Source organism: Euprymna scolopes, chromosome 3, assembly GCF_053919585.1.
Source record: "Euprymna scolopes isolate OS-2025 chromosome 3, ASM5391958v1, whole genome shotgun sequence".
NCBI lineage: Eukaryota > Metazoa > Mollusca > Cephalopoda > Sepiida > Sepiolidae > Euprymna > Euprymna scolopes.
The window spans coordinates 121,991,710-122,014,964 of NC_136484.1; the positions used below are offsets into that span (position 1 = coordinate 121,991,710).

Below are 23,255 nucleotides of genomic sequence, written 5' to 3' on the forward strand. Positions count from 1 at the left end.
GTCCATTCGCAGCTGAACATTTTGCTAACTGCATTTCATTTCCTCTGATGATATGAGCCATTGTTGAAAATTCATGGATTAAGGAAATTAAAATAACCCCTTCTATATATTCCTTTTGTTATAAGCAATAAATTCTTAAATCGAATATATGTCTCTATATGTTGTTTTTTCAGAATTTAAAATTTAACCACGAGACATATATATATATAAATATATATATATATATATATATATGTACATGCGTTTTGTACTCCTTGCTCAATACCCAGGTGCACAACAACAAAGAACAGTTTACTCCAAACAGATTTTCCTTTATCCATAAACAAAACATAAGTCAACTGTCTTAAATTGGAGATTAACAATAAAGAGATCACTCCAAACACTTTATCTCATCTATAAACAAGGGGAGATAACTCGACTATCTTAACAGATTAACATTGCTGGTGTCTTCTTGTAAGAACTAGAGCTCCAAAAAAACAACAAAAATAAATACATGAAATCTTCATTGCTACACGTCTCTTAAAATTTAAGAAGAGGCTCCTGTCTCTGTCAGACAATCTGCAACCTGTTCTTGGGTCCCTGATCCATTCAATTTTAATTTCTCTCTTCACCCTCATTTTCCTTCAGTCTGGCTACACTAAGTCTCAGACGCCGGCCACTCACAAGATTTGATGTATTTAAAGTTTCCACCAGATGCATTGTCTGTTTTACAAATAACCTCAGGCAATCCAGATAGTCTGAAAATCTCCGAAAGTATGGTGCTTATCAATATACCAGCATTGGCTGCTTCACAAAGTGCAAGAGTTTCTGAACCTAATAAACTTTTTGTTACACAAATAACCTTTTTTTGATGACCAACATATAGAAGCCATCCTTTTCATTTTCCCACAAAGATAAACCCCTTTGTGAAGCTCTATCTTCCAAACCAACATAGGTAGCATCTGAATAACAAACAACATTCACATCCGAAGGTTTCTCAAGATGGAGAATAGATATGGAACGTGCCTATTTGAACTTTATTAGTTTGCCTAGAATGGTAACTTCACTTTTGGAGATTTTCCAATATTACTCATTCTACACACATCAAATGATACATCTGATCGAGTCTGGGTGGATACCCACATCACTTGACCTGTTAATCTCTTTAGCTCTATCTTCTCATCTTCACTCAATTCATCACCCTTCCTTTATAATCACCCTTTCTTTGTCTATTTGGACTATAGATGAAACATACAGAATTCCATCTATTTTAATCCCATTATTAACATTTAATCTCATGAATTCAATGTTCTACTTTCATGCTTTCCAATTTTTAATATCTTCAATTCTCCAATTATTTTTCTGAAAAAGAGCATTTCCACAGAATATGAAATCATCTGTATGTATTGCCAAAATGCTTATCACGTCACCAGTGGTATTGTGCCAATGAAACCGTACTTTGTCATATGCACTCACCATTCACCTCAAACATGTAAACTCACGATTAATTCGCTTGTAGCATGAACGAGGTGCAACATTTAAACCACAAATGCATCTGTTCAGCTTCTGTATCTCTAATTCTGGACACACATCAGATGGTAGTTTAATCAATACTTCTCTCTCCAACATATTACCTTGCAGAAATTCTGAAGGAAAATCAAGTCTCCACCTGCCACATCATAAGTGAGGCCGGTTACAATGACCTAACGGTTGCACGTTGGCGAATCTTCTTCATAACTACGTACAAGAAGACAAGCTATCATTAACTTTTAATCATTCATAATTTTTTCTGCTATCAAAAATTTTGACATTTTTTTCCCTATGTCAGGGGCACATTCTTATAGTTCATTAGCTTTCACATTTTCCAAATCCTTTTTCTTTGCATCTTGTTGTTCAGAAGTAAGAAAAACTCCTGATTACTTGTTCACTCTGTTATTTGAGAAAGTATTTTCCATTGATCAACATTGATTGCAATGGACACTAAGAAAGCTTTCATTCTCTGCTTCTGATTTTATATTTAGCCAATGGCTTTATACTGTCATCTTTCACTTCCTTTCTGTTACGATTAGAATTGTTCGATTGCCCTTCATCTTCATCCTCCAACACTTTATTCATCTCATTTGAAGAATTTGTATTTTCTTTTGAACTTTGCAATTCCTTGTTTACCTTCATTAAGTGACATGGATACATCCTGAAAAATGTCTGATCAATACACATTAACCTTCTTTCCCCAAAACTTTAGCAAGTCCACGTAATCCCTCACAGTTTGTCTTCTATAGTAGACACAGTCACCTGTCGCAGATTCTTAATTTACATGTCCTTACATCATATCTCAAGGCTCTTCAAATTCTTTTACTTGATTCGGCTCTCATGAAGCTTTTCCTCACTGCATGTAGGGAATTTAGATTTATTACCATATAATTGGTTGATACAACTGCCAATGCAGGTAACCGACCATTCAAATCTGATCGAGTGTTTATATTTGACCCAAATACAAGCTCATTTGGACTATAATTAGAATGATTTTGAAGAGCATTTTTGGCACTCACAGCCCAAGCTAAAGCTATTTCTTGTTCACATTTCTCATCAAATGTTTTTTCCCATTGGTTCAGCAATTATTAGATTACTAGCCTGGGTGCCCGGCGTTGCCCGGGTGTTTGGAGGTGTGTGTTTAGCAAAAAAGGGGAAAAAGTGGTAGTAGGTAGGCAGGCAAGCTCGAACTCGTACTGTGAAAGAGAAAAAGTATGTGAAAAAAAAAACGTGACGTTTTTGCCGTTGCTTCTATCACTAAACCAGAAGTGGCGAAGGTTTAAATTAAGGCAAATCAACCGAAAAAAGGGGATAATTTTTCGAAAATGTCGGCGAAAAAAGTGACTCGTCCATGTAGATAAGTCCTCGGTTTTGGGTGAAGGAATTAACATTTTTGGCCAATGTTTCGATATGTGTCGTCCGAAGGGTCGAAACGATATAGATCTCGTACCAATATACCGATACCAATATTTGTCGTCTGAAAGGTCAAAACGATACCGATCTCGTGAAAATTCGTCGCCTTTGTCGAAAGTTTGAGGCAGACATACATAATACATACATACATTTAAGAGATTCATATAATAGACTTTCTGCAGCTGTTGTGGATGTTTCAATATTTAATTTTCCATTCATCTGTTGGTAACCCACATTATTGAACTCAACTTCATTATAACTTAAAAACCGTTTGGAAGCTCTAAAATAAGATATCCACATTACAAATATGTTGCAAATTTCTTCGCTTTTCTTGGTTTTAATTAATCTGACAGCAGAATATCTAGTGGATGTATCAATTAGGTGCAGAATTCAGCATTAGTTATAATGCATATTTCATTTAAATTTAAACATTCATTATCATTAAACCAGTTACCTAGCGCCAATCCTACAGCTGGTCAAGGAGGTTTTCTAAACCTCCGACAAACTGAAAAAATCGCAAACCTCTTTTATTTGATGCAGAAACTCCCTGTCATGAAATGCCTTACTGCTTTTAAACAAAGCTATTAATTTTTCTTTATATGCATAAGCAAACTGTCTATGTAATTTCTCAACCTTATGCCTTTTTTACTCGAGAACATTCTTTTAAAGACTAACAATGTAAGACTATGCTTGGTGCATTTTGAACCTCCAAAAAACATTAGTGGCAGACTATAATGTCCAGAAGTTATTGTTTGAAATGTAATGTTTCCCTAAAATGCGACGGCTGTTGTTTTAAAAATTTAGCAGTATTCCTACAATTTTCATAGACTTAACAACAGAGATATATAATTTTTGACGATGTCAGACTCGATATAATCTCTGATACCTCTTATACCCCCGATTATCACATGAAATTTAACTATTGTAATAGCTCGTACCGCCACTCCATCCCCAAAACAAAATATACTGTGAGACTTAAGTTTCCACCAATCGCATATCTCTGTCATTAAATGCATCAAAGACTACATTAAACCAAATTTATTTAGGAACAGCTTGTGAGTAAGCAGTCTAACACTGCCATACACAATGTGTCTTTCACAAGATTGGATATTTTTACATAACAATAAAAAGTATTTATCAATGTTCGATAACATGAATCCAAAACAGTGTTCATATTATTTCTAGAATTAAAACTCATACAAGTTCGGCAAAATGCTTAGTTGAATTACATTTAAAATAACACATTATCTTACCTGGTTTGTCCATAGAATTACTTTAAATATCCTGTTTTTTGTTCCTTAATACTTCGGTATCTATTTGAAATTTACTGTTTCAACGTTTTCCTTGATAGTACAGATAGTTTTACTTTCCATTGATTAAATATCAGAAAATACTTTCTTCGGTGTATTTTTCATTGTTTCATATGTTAAGCTTGAACGTGTGGATCTTGTTAATTTTTCATCTTTCCCCGATACATTTGCTGCATTCAGAACAAATGGGCCTGGACTCCTGGTAGAGTAATTCCTAGTTTCTGTCATTTTTAATACAGAAATTCATACCGTAGGAAAAATTAATTTATATTAACTCCAGTCACACTTAGACGATATGTATGTCAATGTATTTTCGTCCAGCAAGTAAATTTTTTCCAATGTGTCAATTATTGTATTCAATCCATTTGCTCCACTTATTGCCTAGTGTCAAACACATTCTCTCATATTTTGTGGTAATGACAAAAACACAGCATGGTGCCGTTTCTCATTAGGTAAATCTGTAAATATGGACCATGTGTCTCTATCTTCATTCCATTCAGCATATGCTTATTCATTCACCAAAATTATTGGGTGTTTTGTGACAGAATCCATCCTTCTTGTAAATGTTTCAGCGTTTACTGAACCAGACAGTTTCTTATCACACAAAAGAAGACAGTTTCGGCTAGCAATGTTATGTACTCCTTTCTCAAAATCCACTTTCACAACAACCAAGAGCAGGTCACTCCAAACAGACTTTCCCTTATCTATAGACAAGAGGAGATAACTCAATTGTCTTAACTCGAAGATTAACACATATATATATATATATATATATATATATATATATATATACACTAGCAGGGGTTCCCGGCGTTGCTCGGGTGTTTGGAGGTGTATGCTGTGCAAAAAAAGCAAAAAACAAAAAAATGGTTAATTTTTTAAAATTTTGACCCCTATTATGACCCCTTAAAATTTGTTTCGGGCTCAAATCACTTTATTAAGTTAGATCCAGGTTCAAGGAACCTATATCTAAAATTTCAAGTGTCTAGACCCAAAATTGTCGAAGGAGTTTGGTAGAGTTCTTAAAGGTCAAATCGTTGAAATTTGACCCCTTAACAGCCAAATTTCTGGCTGACACCCGTCACATCGATTTTTCCAAATCTCAGTACCCGGTATTTCAAATTTCGAGTCTATAGACTAAAAATTGACAGTTATTGCGTAGGGAAATGTACACAGACAGACAGACACACAGACAGAGAGACAGACAGACACGTTCATTTATATATATATATATATATATATATATATATATATATATATATATATATGAGAGAGAGAGAGAGGGGTATGTACTATCAGGTTTACTCGGCATTGCTTGGATATAAAAGATTTGGACCATGATAAATAAGTGTGGAAAGATATGAATTGCCTAGGTTCGCTTATTTATGAGTTAAATAGTCAGGGCCCGTACGAGAAACGTGGTAGACCACTACTCTACCTGCTTAATATTCTATTTATTCAAATTCGTATCGATTGAATACCTATCTTACTTTCCAAGTAGAGGATTATCTCTCTTATTATAGAACACTCTATTTATAGGTAACCGTAACCTGAATCAAACTTCATAAACTATCTCGCCTTATTTTTATAAGTTATATTATCACATGGTTTCAATTTCATCAAATCCATTCCAATACAACTGAAATATTCGCTCTACACACAACAACCGTTTGCTCAATCACGCGATCGGTATTCTTACCTATACGTCGTCATAAATCATAAAATATCTCGTCTGTTATATATTACAAATTTTTCATTAGTCCTAAAAAATTCCCTCTTTCACCTTTTACTTCCCCACTGCCGCTGGAATCGTTTATTGTCATATAAATATTGCATTTATTCGAAAATAAGGTTGTGTCTGGTAATATTTCTAATGCAGGCTACCATGACACTTGATTATGTTCACGAGACACCGATTGCGTTGCTGACCATGATCAATAACAGTTTGGAAAGATATGAATCCCATAGGTTCGGCTTTTCATGGGTCAAATAGAGGCTCTTGCTAAGACCTGCAAGGCCCAATTATTAATTTAATGGTGGTATCTCTACTCAACAGAATTAGATTTATGAATGTTTCATATTTCATTTACCAAAACATATGCAGACAGTATTTTGTAACTTAGAATTGTTCGATAATAGACATACTTGTCAAATGTCTCAGTAACTCAACTTGCGCGCTCTTGTAGTTTCTTTATTTCTATATAAGATAATAATGCATTGTAATATGCTTTTAAGACATTAATAATCTTAAATATGCAACCAAACACGAGATACCCAAAGAGCAATGATACATTAAGAATACTTAACATAATTAAATCATTCTTAAATAAGAAAAGAATCCAGGTTGTTCTCGACAGTCGTACATCTAAACAATGATATAAATGCGGGAGTACATCAGGGGTCTATCCTGGGACCTTTATTATTCCTAATATTCATAAATGACCTCTCTGATAAAATTGTCACTGAGATCGATATATTTGCTGATGACGCTGCGCACTATAACAGGCATGAGGGGAAAACAAATGAACACATATGTCAGGAAATGGCAGAAACACTTCCAATCTGTAGCGGAATGGGGATATAAATGGATCGTCACATTCAATGCTGCTAACACTAAGCTTGTCTCCTTCAATAATTACATAAAACCTTCTCTGCCACTAATAGCAATGGCCAAAGACACGTTACATGAAAGTACTTCTTTTAAACTCTTAGGCCTAAGGTTCACATGGAACATGAGTTGGAACAGATACATTGAGAGCATTGCCAAGGCCGCTGCTAAGAAGGTGGGCTCTCTCTACCGTGCTAGAAAGCTACTTACATCTGAAAGTATCCTGTACCTCTATAAGGCCACCATTCGTCCATGTATGGAGTATTGTTGTCACATTTAGGCTGGTGCATCTGCTACTAGTCTCTCACTCCTGGACAGGGTTAAAAAAAGACAGTTGCCAACCTGATAAGTCCTGAACTGTCATCTAAGTTTCAGCCTCTGTCCCATCGACGAAATGTTGCATCTCTTTGCCTGTTCTACAAGTATTTTACTGGTGAGTACTTTGACTAACTACAAGCCCTTGTACCTCCTCTGCATAAACACCTCCGACAAACCCGACAAGCATCTAAATCTCACTCCTACACAAAGATCCCTAGATGTAAGGAAAGCCTTCTACTCTAATAGTTTCTTCCCCAGAACGTTGGAACTCCCTTCCAGGGTACTGCTTTCCCAACTGTACTGACATGCAGAAGTTCAAGTGTAATGTTAACAGAAATCTTGCTGCTCATCTCCCTTCATAATATCCCTGAAACTTATGTTCCAGATAAAAGCGCCGTACTTCAAAGTGGTACTGTGCCTTGTTTGGGGTGAAAATCAAATTAAAAAAAGTGTTAGCATTACATAAAGGACGTATTCTGTCGTTCATTATCAGAATTTCAAAATTAAAATTTCAGCACTCAACATTCCATTTGTGGAACACAGTACTACAAGGCCGCTTCCCAGCTAAATATAACATAGTCGTTTACAAATATAACGTAAATAAATAAAAGTACTTTTTGTGCCGTTCTCTGAAATAATCAAAGCCTACCCAAGTTCTACAATTACCGATGTTGTCTTACACTACCGACGCTCATTAAACCTCACTCTCAAACGACTCCTGGGTCCTCATAAGCGGTGTTCCTGTTCGTTTTAGTAAACAAAAAAAAAAGGTCATACTGGTAGAAATAAGATTTATATTATTAAAAGAAGTCACATAGCTATAGTTTTCTTGTAATATAATACATACTTTTATATTATTTGGAATCTTCGGACTATTGTTCTCAACTTGAATGTTATTAGCACGTTTCGTTTGATGTAGCCTCCAAATCTTTTTCACCGGTTGGTATGTTTTTGTGCCATCAGCCATGAATAGGTAGAAATCCTAAATAATTCGCAATTGAGGATTGAATTTACAACCTTTAGAAGAGTGTAATTTTTACAACTGAAATAACCAAGTACTTTATCCACTACGCCACGGATCCTATGTATATACGCGTTTCAGTTTTACATCCCAATTTCGGTGATTTATTGTCAAACGTGTAGATTCTGTTTAATATTTTTTAAGATTACTTTATTTGTTTGCTTATTTAATATTACTATTACAACTACTACTACCCCGAAACAATCCTTGTTGAATCTTTAATAAAATGCACCCCGTCTGCTTCATCGTAATAATAACACTGCTTCAACGAAATGTTTGCAATGGTGACTTGCGTCACATAATTAGCTGTTGACGAGTCTCTAATCCACAAAGCGAATCGTAAATAAAGTCTATCCATTGAGTAAATCGGGCAAGTGAGCGCGAAATAACCGCTATTCCCGGCGCCATTTTAATAGATGTAATCTCTCAAGGATCTCGATTGTTGATATTTCCTAAAGATATGAAGACTGAGTATAATAGCCGCAATTTACGGCCACTGTTGATACAGACGTCACCTAAAGAATTTCCATTCACTGATTTGTTTGTTCCTCTCTTCGATCATCGTCGGGTTTGGTTGTGTCAGCTTTTTATTATTTTTTTTTATTACTCTTCCTACTTTTGTGAATCGATTGCGATTTTCATCTATCTTCACCTCACGTGCCGTCTCCTCCTCTCTCTTCATCTCACTTTCGTCAACTAACGTCTACTCTCTTTACCTCGTAAGTGTCAATTACAGTCTCCTCATCTCTACGTCACTTTCGTCAACTACCGTCTCGTCCTCTCTCTTTACATCACTTTCGTCAACTACCGTCTCGTCCTCTCTCTTTACCTCAATTTCGTCAACTACCGTCTCGTCCTCTCTCTCTTTACCTCACTTTCGTCAACTACCGTCTCGTCCTCTCTCTTTACCTCAATTTCGTCAACTACCGTCTCGTCCTCTCTCTTTACCTCAATTTCGTCAACTACCGTCTCGTCCTCTCTCTTTACCTCAATTTCGTCAACTACCGTCTCGTCCTCTCTCTTTACCTCAATTTCGTCAACTACCGTCTCATCCTCTCTCTTTACCTCAATTTCGTCAACTACCGTCTCATCCTTTCTCACCCTGCCGCTATCCCTCACTCTTATCTACTGCTGATTACCCATTTAATTTTTGCAAATTCCCTTTCTCATATAGTCTTTTTTTATTGAGAGAAAGTCATATCCTCATGAAGGTGGAGGATATATAAGAGGTAATAATCTGACTTACTGACTATAAGCAAGCTATCATTACTTCCATAATTTGCTTATCAGTTTTTTCGCATTATTCACGACTAATGTCCTACGAATGGTATGAACCTTTAGTTTTTCACTAACCTCGGCTGAAATAACAACTTGCGTTTTGTTAATTGTATGCAATCAATCGTTTACATCATTTTTACTCGGTATTTAATGAACATAGTAAGTTGATGTCTTATAAGAAAGAGTAACCAAAACAGTTTTCAAGGTTAATAGCCTAATAATAATTAGCAGACACATCTATAAATAACTTTTATTAGACGTGTATTCTGTGGTTTTTCATTTTTTTTTTATTAGATTCCCTTTCAAGGCTCTATAGTTTAGTTTATCATATTAGTTCACTAATAGCTGGCATATCATAATTAAAGTATAGGAAGTTATAATGGTCTTTAAATATCTATGAAAATTTTAATCGTTTTATGACATTAATTTTTTATAGAAGTCGCCTTTAGAAAAGGAATGAAACTACTTGACGTAAGGAACTGGCAAGAATGAAAGCTGCCTCTTAACGTAAATCTATAAAATAGGAGAAAAAAAGTCAGCATGTAGAGTTCCACAAGTCGGTAGTTTTTTGGAAAGAAGCTAGTGGAATATGAAGCTGTATTGCTATGAGGTATAAAAACAGCGAATTGATGGAGATCACTAGACTAACGAGTCAAACAAGCTGGAACAAATGTAGAGCTAAAAAAAATTCTATAATATCAGCCATGCAATCTGTATTTTTACAAGAAAGAAAGAAAAGAATTTGATGAATGTAAAAGAAAGATTGGAAGAAAAAGTCGACGAAAGGAAGAAAAAATGACCTCAGTTTGGTCGGTGTGGATAAGATTTAATATCTGATCTGAATAACAATATTTAATAATTGGATATTGAAATACTTTCAATTCAGTTACTGAATGAAATCTTTGCAATAAAACAATTTTATGTTCATACATACTTTCACCGCATTTCCGAAAGATGGGATCGATCGCCCAATCGTTATAGCAAAGAAGGACAATTTTTGATTACCTCTGATGTCGCTGTTGTGTCGAATATGAAATTCAAACTAACATACACTTTCTTGGTCGTCAGTCTAGGATGAAAAAGTCCAAATCTTGTACAATAATATTATGGAAAGTCTTGCGTTCGCACCAGACATCTATAGAAAGAGAATATGTCATCAGGTTCTTCATGCACGGTTTTGGAGATAGACACCTATAAGCACGACGGCAATATATAACAAATAAATGATAAACTGTCTTTCTGCATTGCACTCTATCTAACCCACCAAAATGTTAATTTTAATTTATATGAATGAATGCGAACGTTTTAGTTTTGTGTTTCAAGGTAGCTTATGAATGAAATATTTATATTTATTTCTTTATTGCGAACTATTATTCTCATCTTCTATTTGTTGTTTTACGACGTTTCGGCCAACTGTTCTTCTGGCGTTCATCAGGTGGGTAAATGGCCGAAACGTGGTGAGACGACAACAACTATGGAACGCAGTAATTGCTGAGAATGCAATTAGGAGATTCGGCGTTCCTATCCCGTCGCGGTTAACCACTTAACAAAGGCCAAAGGAATAGTTGGCCGAAACGTCATGAAACGACAACAACTAGAAGATGAAGATAATAGTTCACAATAAATAAGTGAAATAAATAATACAAATTACTCTTCTCAAAAAGAATTGCAATTAAATGAAATGTTTATAATTTAAACTGTTGTTTCAAAAAATGGTTTTTGCGTAGTCGTATCGAGCTGACAAAGCCAATTAGATATATACGCACAAACGCGCGCGCGCACACACACATATATACACACACAACACACACACACAACACACACACACAACACACACACACACAACACACACACACACACACAACACACACACACACACACAACACATACACACACAACACATACACAACATACACACACACAACATACACACACACAACATATACACACAAAACACACATACACAAACAAACACACATTTACAGGTTGTCTAAGAAATGTATTCAAGTACTCACACTTCGAATGATGGCAAAACTTCTATTTATGAACACAGAGCAAAATGGAATAGCTTTAAATGCAGAAAACAAATGTGATTGAATTATAGGGTGCACAAATGTTCAAACTGATGACCATTACTGTTAAAGCGTGAATACATTTTTTCAGAGATTCTTAGTGTTATCTATAGTCTATGTACATCTACAAGTGGTTTGACACGACACTCAAAGGTGCATAATATAGTCCCTCTATAATAACCAGCAAATACTGTTAAGTCCCCTTGCTACATCTATGAACGATTATGCCATAGTATCTGTGCAGAAGAGCCATCTACGTGCACATGGACGCCGGACATCAACTCCTAGAGATGGCAAGCTTCTGTCAAGAAGTAACAATCATATATGTATATATATATATATATATATATATATATATATATATATATATATGATATTTCCCCAAAACTTCTGGCTTTGATAGAGAGTAGACTAAACTTGCTGTTTTCAAATGATCTGAAATAACAGCAACGAGAGACTTGATTCCAAATATTTCTCATGTTATATCTCCTCCCTTTTTTTTTTCTTTTTAGAAATAGGGTACGATTATGAATATCATCAGTATGAAATAGTCCTTATATACCGTGAAATTTAATTTATGTATGAAAAACAAAGAGGTGAGATATAACATGAGAAATATTTGAAAACGTGTTTCGTATTGCTGTTATTTCAGATCATTTGAAACCATAACAAGTTTTAGTTTCCCCTTCATCAATGCCAGAGGTTTTGGGAGGAATATATAAGATATTTTGTAATTCATATGCAACACTAAGAAAGCAACTGACTGATCGAAACATTTTATGACTCTAAAAAGTGCCAAAAATAGGCTTTGGATGATGAATGATCCCCTTAATATGCGACCCTAAGGGCAAATATCAAATAGCCCACTACAAATTCAGGTCATTACCTTTTCAACAAGCGTTTATTTGTTAAATTCTGATCAATAGTCACTGAAATTTCGAACTTATAAAATTGTCAAAAAAGGTGATATATATGATTATATTTCAAACTTAAAACTTGTACAGGCCGATTGAATACTTGAAAACTGAAATGCATACGAGGATTCAATTATATCAGTGATAAAATATGTATTTTTACATGGGAGTCACCACTTATCAAGGCCTGAAGGCCACTTGAGGATAACGGTTAATGATTGTACGGTAGTCACTGAGGTAACAATATATTAATAGTTAGGGGTTGACATGGGGTAGAAATGGCTTATTTAAAAAGAAATTGTTTACATTGGACTTGAGGACGACCATAAAACCATGAAAAGCATGCTCGCGGAACAGTTTCACAAGTTCTAAAAAAAAAAAGCTTTGGTTACGGAATTTACGTTTAGAGGCAAAGATAGTTGATAGTCGTTATAGCTGATAAAATGTAAACAAAGAATCTAGACTTTAATTGTGAAATAGAAAGAAATATATATCCTTAGCTGTTTACAAGATATATTGGAGATTTAAAAAATGAACGGTTATAAAATTCATGGCTCTCCCGCAGGACTGATCAAAATGCTACCTCGGCCATAACCAGTTGTAGACACAGTTTTCGCTGATTTTATCTATTTAAAGTGTGTGTGTGTGATTTCGCTTGAATAAAATTTCAATATTCTTTGTTTTCTTTTTCGGTGAACAGGAGATGAACTATCAAACAAATTACTGGGTGTGACATGCGGGGATTCCAAGCCAACGTACATGTCTACGGGACGAAAACTAATGGTTGTCTTCACGTCAACAAATGCTAACGGGAGCCATGGATTTCTCGCATCCTACTACTCGGTACCTGGTAAGTTCTTCAATTATTTTAATCTCTTGAACCCGAAAGATCATGTTAACCTCTGTGTGTTTACAATAATTGCATGTGTTGACTTTCTGATTAAATGCTTTCTTCTCTACCTTTAAACTGACAGTTTTTTGTACAATGGCTTGTATAGACAGTCAGATTAGTATTGCGGCCTCGCGTCCAAGAAAAAAAAAACTTATTTTGTTATATTTAGACGTTTGTGATTCCTGTAAACATTTCGTTCACTTCTAAGCATTATTCCAAACTTTAAAAAACATATAGAACAGATTCCACAAAAGACAAACTGAAATTACAATTCTATCGTGTTGTTTTTTTCCAAGACAAGTATCATGGTTTTGGTTATTTTCTTAACAATAACGTACTTTACAGCTAATGATTTGCAGAGGTCTGGTGATGTCCGGTGCCACCTCTTTGATTGAGTGTTCCTAAGACTCAAGCATAAATTCTAGTACTGAACAAAAAAAAACAGTGTTTTAATATAAGATGCCGGCCCAATTTAGATACTTGAGGTCCTCTCCCTATTGCCTTTCCTTTCATACCACGATCGACACATTTATCTCGTATAATGATTAATTGTAGAAAGAAATGCAACAGAAAAAAAGATTAAGTCGAGAGACGACCTAAACAACCAAATCCTACGTGGTCATGCCTAATCAGGGACAATAATTAATCTTTGGAATAAACCACACATATGTATAATAAAAATGCTTTTATGTGATTTGTTTTAATACAAAGTTGCAGCCTATAAAAACCCTATTTAGAACCAGTATGACGGACCCACAACATATACATGTAATATTACTTAAATCACTTGATTGTGTGTGTATATATATATATATATATAATATATATATATATATATATATGTCCATAAAGTCTGTGTGCATTCAAAAACTTGTATGATTTTATTTGCATTTTATTTTACAGTTCATTTTAGCGCAAATGAAAAAGTTAGTTTTCTAATGCACACGGAATTTATGGATACTGCGTGTGTGTATATAAATATATATATATATATATATATATATATAGAGAGAGAGAGAGATAATCAGTTGGAAATGTGAGGATTTTAATCGTGCACTCCTCTTAAAAGCGGCTTAAATTAACCACAAAAAAACACATGGAGGAGAGGGAGCAAAAAAAAAAAAAAATTTAAACACACAACTTTCTCTGCCAAATATGTGGCAGACTGCAAGTCGCATGCCGGCCTGAAAAGTCCTCTTCTGGCTTACGGACATGGTTTGGGTGTCGCTGATGATTAACCAGAAAGCTATGATGGGGTTGGTTGGGACGCATTGAGATGGCTAATGTCTGTAAAAACTAAGTAATTGTCATATGCATATGTGTGGGTGTGTGTGTGTGTAAAGTTAAAAAAGAGCATAATGTTTATTTATACATGCATTACATAAATCAAACATCAGTACTGTAGGTTTCAAAATCAACCAAGAGATATATAATAAGCCTCCTCTACCGAACTCTCTTCAACATCTATTTGTGTTTCTTGCGACATTTTGACGATATTTCCACCTTCCGTTTTACTTTTACTGATTCACATTTCCACAAACAAATTCTATCAATATTTACGTAGTGGCCTAGCAAATTATTTTGTTAATCTATGAATTAAAGTTGAGGTCACATTGACTTTAAAGTGTCTTTTTATATTGGGCATCGGAGAATTAAAACACAAAATCTGAAAATTAATAATTACCTCCCTCCCCACACCAAAAAACAAAAAGGAAAAAAGGGCAGAATTTGGGAATTAATAATGAGTGTCAATAGCTTAAAATAAATCATGAAAAAATTAAGATTGGAAAGCACGTGCTGCGATACCATATTGAAAGTATCCCAACCTTGTATAATTACAACTATACACAACAATCCTGCTAACTAAAGGGAAAAATGTGAGAAAGATGAGATGGAAAATCTTAAAGGAAACCAAGAACCAAAGTAAAACGCAAAAAGGTATTTTGGTCTGAAATCTAGAAAATACCCAGAAAAAGTGCAGGACTTAGTCATCTGCGACAGAAACACATTTAACATAATTCACAACCTTGTTCAAAAAACAATTTTCAGAAAACCTTACATTAAGAATCTAAAAGAAATAATGATCTTTTCTGACAAGACCAAAAACATAGTATGACGAAAGAGTGGAAAACACTCTTAACAAAAAAAAAATATCACTGACAAATAGCAATTAGTAATGAAGCCATTATAAGCCTATTAAAAAAGCAGTCACTAAAATAGCCATTAAATTAATCATTGAATAAAGAGCTAATCATCTAACACTTTAAAGAAGCATAAAGAGACTTTTTTCAAACAGATCAAATATGATATATAATCTATCACGGGTTACGCCGGCATGTGAGAAAATGTGATTTTGCTGTGCAGGTTGGTTAGTACAAAAAAAGTGCAAAGTGTTCAGTGTTGACGTATATTAAACGCTGTATCTAGGGTCAGCGATGCCACCTGAAATGTCATTCCTTTCGTGTGAAAGAAAACGTAGAAAGAAAGAGCATGAAAGAGAGGAAGATATCGTTTCACTCTCATGCAAGTAGTCTGCTTTCCGATTTTGGGAATAACGGACGTGTCGGGTAGACGCGAAAATGCGTCGAAGAAAAAGAAAACACAAAAAAATGAAGTGATTCGACAATGCAATGGCTTCTCCTCCGTTCACTCGTAGACGAATAAAATAAAATCGGCGTCAAATGTTCCTTTCACATTATCTACCAATGAGGGGAAACATTGATCAAGAAACAGAAAAAAGGTATGGTAACTTTATCAATCGCATATATATATATATATATATATATATATATATATATATATATATATATATATACTAGAAGTAACACGATCCCATACATAGACATGCATAGATACACACGTAATAATATTAATAATGGTGGGACATAAGCGCAAAAGACGAAATTTTCTACCCCGAAACATTACACCTATAAACACAGTAAAAAGTGGAATCAGTACGGCAAGCAATGCTGAAAAATAAAAATAATGAAAAAGTAGAACTAACTTCAACCTCTGAAGAAACACAAATTTAACACAACACTAATTACATGAGATAGAAGCACACAGATACAAATTTACACAACTTAATATAGTAGTCTTTTACTTCCCTATTACTTAAGACACACTAAATAAAACATAGATTTTGCATCAATATACACATAAAACAAATGGAATCCTATCGTCTTCTCTATGGCGACAATTTTATCGTTTCACCCTATATATATATATATATATATATATATATATATATAGTTTGCCAACTAGAAGAGATGATTATGCACACAAGCCTAACTTCTATTGTCTGAATGCAAAGCATCGATACAGCGATCGAACCTTAAAGACTCACTTGATGTAGCTACAGGATTATATAACTTAAGTCGACCTATTTCTACTTGAGAAACTCAAAAACAAATTATCCGATCATTTGTTTTTCCTGCCCACAACAGAAACACTTTAGATAGACTTGAAAAATCGTTTTAAGGAACAAGGATTCAAGATAAACACCAATCTGAGCAAAGATTTACTAGACACCATTTTAGATCTAGTAAGGTATATAAACTTAATTAGCCCCTAAAATACATTATTAAAAGATTTGGCTGCTCCCTCCACAATTTTCAAGAATATCAGTAAGATTTGAAACCTTTCATCTATTTCTGAGATTTTGACACAAGTCGCACCATTTTACAATAAAACACTCTGCAATAGCAGCTTTATAGATAAGATCTCATACAATCCCACTCTTAACCAACAACCTAAAAGCAATTACAATAGAAAACGAAAAATTAGTTGGTTCTCATCCCCTTTCTTCCTTAACACAGACACAAGTAGGCTATATTTTCTTTAAACTGCTAGATGCACAATATAAGCTACATAAATTCTTTACTAGAAACACGATATAACTAAGATGCTCTAGCACACCATGTGTGAAGTAAAGTATCTCTACAGAACTTAATGACAAAAGAAAATGCAGGCCATTTTTACAGATTCAAAGACGATTGCTCTCTATACGGAAACTGTAATATGAAAGTCCTTATGTATGAAGTTATAACAAATGAATTCAGTGGCATTGAGCAGTTTCAAGTGGAAGTTATGTTCAAATGAAAATATTGAAAAATATAGAGACATTGCAAATACAGCACTTGTGGTTCGTATACGATAATTTAGAGGTCAGGAGAAAATCTTTCACTATCAAATAGAAAGAGGTAGGGAGATGGGCAATCATACTTCGAACTTATGCTCTCTAAGTAATGCAGAGAAGTCTTCTGGAAAAGGTTGTTTAAACAAATGGAGTGAAGTCTGCAAATGACGTATTCACAAGAGGCAGAAAACTGGGAAGACCTGCTAACAGAAATGTAAATCCTCTAAATTAACAGGACCCATGGAAATTCCGCAGAATTAAAAATATATTTAATGAACAAATATTTTTCTGGATAGTGCAAAAATGAGTATTTTGACAGAAAAAAAAAAACAAGAACATGCAGCAAATATGAGCTAACATTTTTTTATGATCATTGTGTCCATTGTATATAAAATTGACCCAAATGAGATAAATTAATAAGTCCCAATAAATACTTAGAAAGTAATATTGTGCTACATAGTTCAAAACAAATAATAAAACCACTTTGCAAAAGACAATCTTTAATTTACTCCTTCATTCTAGCACCTTTTAGCAATGTTCTTTCTTTTACCGTGTTTCTTTCAAATGTACCTTTTTTACATAACGTTTTGCTGAATCTTTTCTTCAGTGAAAAACTGCTGCATGTCGAAATTGAGTTTTTCTTACACATTACAAAATGATTATATACCATTATGATATTAAATAATGAGGTCACATCAAAGGAAGACCACTCAGTTTTGTCCAGGCTTGCTATTTAAAACCTAATTTGACAGAATGTATCCTTTGTGAATCAGTTAAGCCTTCAAAAATTGTATTTGATTTTTTTCAAAGCATAACGTATGGACTAATTAAGGAAGGAACAATCAAAATATTATGTAGATAGGACTAAGGGAACATCTGCAACATCTAATCATACAAGCAAAGATTAATATATAAATAAAATCAATAAATATAAGATTAAACAAATTACAGGCAGAATAAAAGAGCTCCGCACATGTGAGGGTAAAAAAAAAATATCATTTTCTTATTATAGACAAAATTTTTCATGGTGGCAATTTTTAAAGCTTTAAAAAAAAATTGTCTTGGGAATATTCTTTTTGGAAAATTGTACTTTTTTTTTTTTTTTTTTAGATATCAAACTGATGAATGAAGGGGGTCAGCCAGATGAAGTGTGTAGTTTGGACTTGAATTTCTTCGTCTAAATTATTTGTCTATCTATGCATTGCGTTTTTTGTTCATTAAATCTCATTCATTGTATCCCATTATCTTATTTAAAGGGGAATTTTTTTTCGTTATTTGGCGGTCTCTGTTCTTATAGGTTCTTAAAAAGGGGTTTATTTTATTTAAAATTTTACAATTTCTGTATTTTATATCTATTATTATTATGACTTATTTAATTGATTAATATAAATTATTAATGATAATCTTTTATATATATATATATATATATATATATATATATATATATATTAGCTAATTTTACGTAATTCTATTTTAATCAATTTTAGAATTAAGAAATTATTTTATTTTTAGTTCCAAATCAAAATTGTTTTGTAAGAATTTCGTAAGAACTGATAATTGAAGAGTTGTCTCCCCTATATGGCACAGAAATAAAGCCTGACTAGGTTTTATTCACAGAGTATTGCTAGGTGTGTTATATTTTTTGTTTTTTCATGATCTATCACAGGCGAATAGCACTCATTATTAATTTCTAATTCTGCCTTTTCCCCTCTTTTTTTTCCTATTTCGGCGTGAGGCGGAAGTAATTTTTAATGTTAAAATTAAATTTTAGATTTTAATTTTCCAACGCCAAAAATGAAACGATCGGAGGTCAACATGACCTTGATTTAATTAACAGTTCAAGATAAAATAAAAAAGAAAGAAAAACTATATTTGCTTTCTCAATACATAAATAACGACAGGATTTGCTGATGGAAATGTCGAATTAGTAAAAATAATAAAAAAAAAAAAGGATGGAAATATCGTCAAAATGTCATAACATCATTTTCCAGGAAAATGAACATATATACGGTCCGATAAACGATAAATTATAGGATCCTTTGTTTTAATTTGAAACCGACATTACCAATATTATTCTGATTGTCTGCACTGTACCTTTAAGGATATTAGAAAGCGGATCTTTGATTTACTTTTAAAAGTAACTCTAACCTTCATTTGTCTTTCAGTCCTCACATTCCATGAACGATGTTTCTTGCAAAGAGGGAATGAATTGCTATTTTCTGAGTTATGTTTTCCATCTAACACCTATAGTTGGCAAGTTTTTGAACTTGAAGTAATTTTTACCTCCTTACATCAAGTGGCTTTATGTCTTGTCAGAAGCGATTTCCATAAATATATGTATTGCACAACTTATATTCAAGAAAATATCTCAAGTTCAAGGCTGATACTACAGGGGTCTAAAACACCGAAATTGAGGGAATGTTTCTTCGTTGGTGACTAATGGCTATGTACAAATTCAATGCAACTCGTAAATATTTGGAATTTCAAATGTGAGTCTTTGCTCATAGGGTGCCCCTTAAAAACACTTTAAATATCCAAAAAAAGAAAAACCACTACAGTTTAGACAATTACATAGAAATCAAAATTTGCGGAATTTTATGAAGGGATTCCACCTGCTTTGCATAAAATTAAATTATACTAAGTATCGACCATCGTTCGATTATATAAGCTTAGTAATTGTGCCCCAATATTTATAATGATCGGTTAATTAGTTGAATCCTATGTATAGTTATAAACATACCTAACTTTATAATTTATATATAATAAGTCATGTCACCCCTTATATATTTTTCCAATTCTAATCTCCAAAAATCTTTTCGTTTCTAATCTGAATATTTTCAAAGTCAGTGTTGTATAATGTCAGCTTTTTCTCCTTTTCTAATAAGAAACATTTAGCCGTGGAATGCCATGGCCTGAAGAGGATTCACTCTTATTCTCTCTTTCTGTAGCCCTAATTGACTTGGTTATAAAGTTCTTATGCAACTTTACGCTTTATCCTGACTTTCTCTTTCACTCGCTTTCTCTCCCTCTGTCATATATATATATATATATATATATATATATATATGTGTGTGTGTGTGTGTGTGACATTGAATAAAGAGAGAGAGCGAGAGAGAATTTAATTGCTTTGAATTATTTTCCTTTTTTACAAAGAGATTACCACGACAATTACTATTATTATCTATGTATGTAATATTTATTTTCTGTAATTTGTTAACTAAATTAAAAGTTTAGATCGGTTTAAAATACGAAACTAATTCTTTAGTTAGATTGTTGGTTACTCATTAATATTAATAAAGTGTATATATATATATATATATATATATATATATATATATATATATATAAACTGTTTTCCAGAGGTTGAGTAACCAACGAAGTTTAACGAGGTTAATACAAGTGTCCTCAATACCGAAGTAGAGCAAGGTATACTCTTTATTTTTTATTTACATAAGCAGTAATGTGTTGCCACAGTAATGGACATATTTCGATCAGCTAGTTACTAGTAACTAGAGACTTCTTCAGGCGATACAGCTTATATGAAAGCAAAGTTTTCAATGGAAATATTAGGTACTCCTCGTCACAGGAGTATTTGTCAAATGTTGTGAAAAATAAGTTTTGGTTATATGTAAATAAAACCAATAGAGGTGTGGGCTGAGACATAGGAATGAAGGAGAAGGATGGGGGAGGTTAAAGATTGAGATAGAGATAATGGAAGACTAAAAGGAATAGTATTCGTAGTTGTGTGTGATAGCCGCCCCAAATCTTAAACATACTAGTGTGTATAGGTTCAATTATCAAGGGGGATATGAATTTGACATATCTTTGTTAAAAGGTTGTTCAGATTTTAACATAGTTATTCAGTTATAAAAAATTCTGCAACTGCAGCTTAATTTAAGTGTTTTATGAAATATTTTGTGGAGGATAAGAATAACAAACCATAATAAAATTGTAAATGATGAAACAGAATATAAAATAGTAAAAAAAATAAAAACCTGTAATTGCATAGATAAATCTTATTGTCCCCTCAAACAAAACTGCCTGGTAACCTCTGTTATATACCTAGCTAACATTAGAGCAAAAGAGGACTCTACCAATAACAAAGTCTACATAGGTCAAACTAGCATTACTTTCAAGTAAAGATACACTGACTATAAAATGTCCTTCATAAATCCCAAGTATAATGATAAAACATCATTGGCTGCATATTACAGTGAATTAACAAGAGAAAAAATTGACACAAATTTTTAACTAGGAAATCCTGATAAAAAACAACTTATCAATCACTTAACTGCCTTGTTTCCTTTGCTTGAATGAAAATTCTTTATCACCAAATTTAAAGATAAGGATAAATTCCTTGATAAGAAACAAGAAACCTCACTAAATTGTAGGCATTGCAAATCACACCTTAATCATACTTATCCCCCTTAAGTACTGGTGTTACCACATCAGGCTGTCTATTGGCTTCCTGAGACGAAATGCACCTACATTGATGTTCCTTTTTGTTTTTCTATTCTCTTTTGTAAAACTTAATTATGTTCTACAAAAACAAAAACAACCGCCCCCTTCCCTCCCCGCCCCTCTTTTTCTTCCCCCACTTCCCAACTGGCCCTGTCGGTGGGGCATTAGAATACACCGACTGCCCCCCTGCGGAGAGTAAAAGTCTCTCGATGGGGTCACCTGTTGACTTTGGGTGGCAACCCGTAATGCCTAAGGACAGGATCCTGGTGGTTGAGCAGATCATGTTCAAGGTCCTATTAGGACATGAGGTGCAATACGTCACTTTGGCCCTTACTTGTGTTAAGACAGGCAGTTGGATAGGCCTGATCCAATCAATCGGTTGGTCATGACTAGCACTAAATCAGACAAACACAACAAGAAAATACGCTCACGCTCCCCACATTAGGCAAAAAACTGATTTAGTAAGCGGTGGCTGAAGGGTCAATCAACTTGCTGAAGAAAGGATAAAACACGGCTAGAAAACCAACATCTTTTCTAGAAATGAGGCCATTAGAAAGGACGAAGGAAACACGGGTGCTTGAGTCCATCAGCAGGAAGAGTATACTTCTCCTGTATCCTTCTTGTGTTGGGACGAATGGGTCCCCCCCAACACGTCCCAAATAGGGCTCCGAGGTGGGTGGGGAGCAGGAGAAATGAAAAATTCAAAATAATTAAATGGCAAATAAAAAGCCTAAAAAAAATATAGAAACCATTGTGAAGTTTCAAACAAATCTAGTTCAGATTTAGAAACAGAATCACAAAACCAAAATCTCGTTCAAAATCTTCCTTTTTTCATAATTAGTGAAGCAACCGAAGGAGGACCGATATCAAAACTTTCTCCCTTCAAAATAGAGAAAATTTTCTCAAGTATCAAACCAAAAATAGTCAAAAAACTAAATAACGGCGCACTATTAGTGGAAGTAGAAAGCCAAAAACATATCACAAATCTTTAAATAGAGACTTTTTAAGAGCCAAAAAGTTAAAATCTATCCCTACAAAACGTTGAATACTAGTAAAGGAGTAATCAGGAATTCAGAACTATCACTGAGTTCCTTGGAAGAAATTAAAAGTAACCTAAAAAATCAAAATGTTATCGATGTAAAAAGGATCCAAATTAAAAAAAAATATGGTGAAACCATCGATACAAACTCCTATATTCTTACTTTCAATACCCATCAAATTCCAAGTAACATTAAAATAGGATACGAAAAAATAAATATAGAATTCATATACAAAACCCTCTCAGATGCTGCAAATGTCAAAGCTACGGACACCATCGAGA

At 33.8% G+C, this 23,255-nt stretch overlaps 1 protein-coding gene across 2 annotated transcripts in view; it reads left to right on the forward strand.

Moving 5' to 3' along the window:
* Positions 1-23,255, forward strand: part of LOC145258239 (cubilin-like) — a 1,360,229-nt gene that overhangs the window by 1,294,895 nt on the left and 42,079 nt on the right. For both annotated transcript variants that reach the window (XM_080116206.1, XM_080116216.1), the window contains exon 23: positions 13,144-13,293. In XM_080116206.1, coding sequence (XP_079972332.1) covers positions 13,144-13,293 — 150 coding nt within the window. The remainder of the gene's footprint in view (positions 1-13,143; positions 13,294-23,255) is intronic.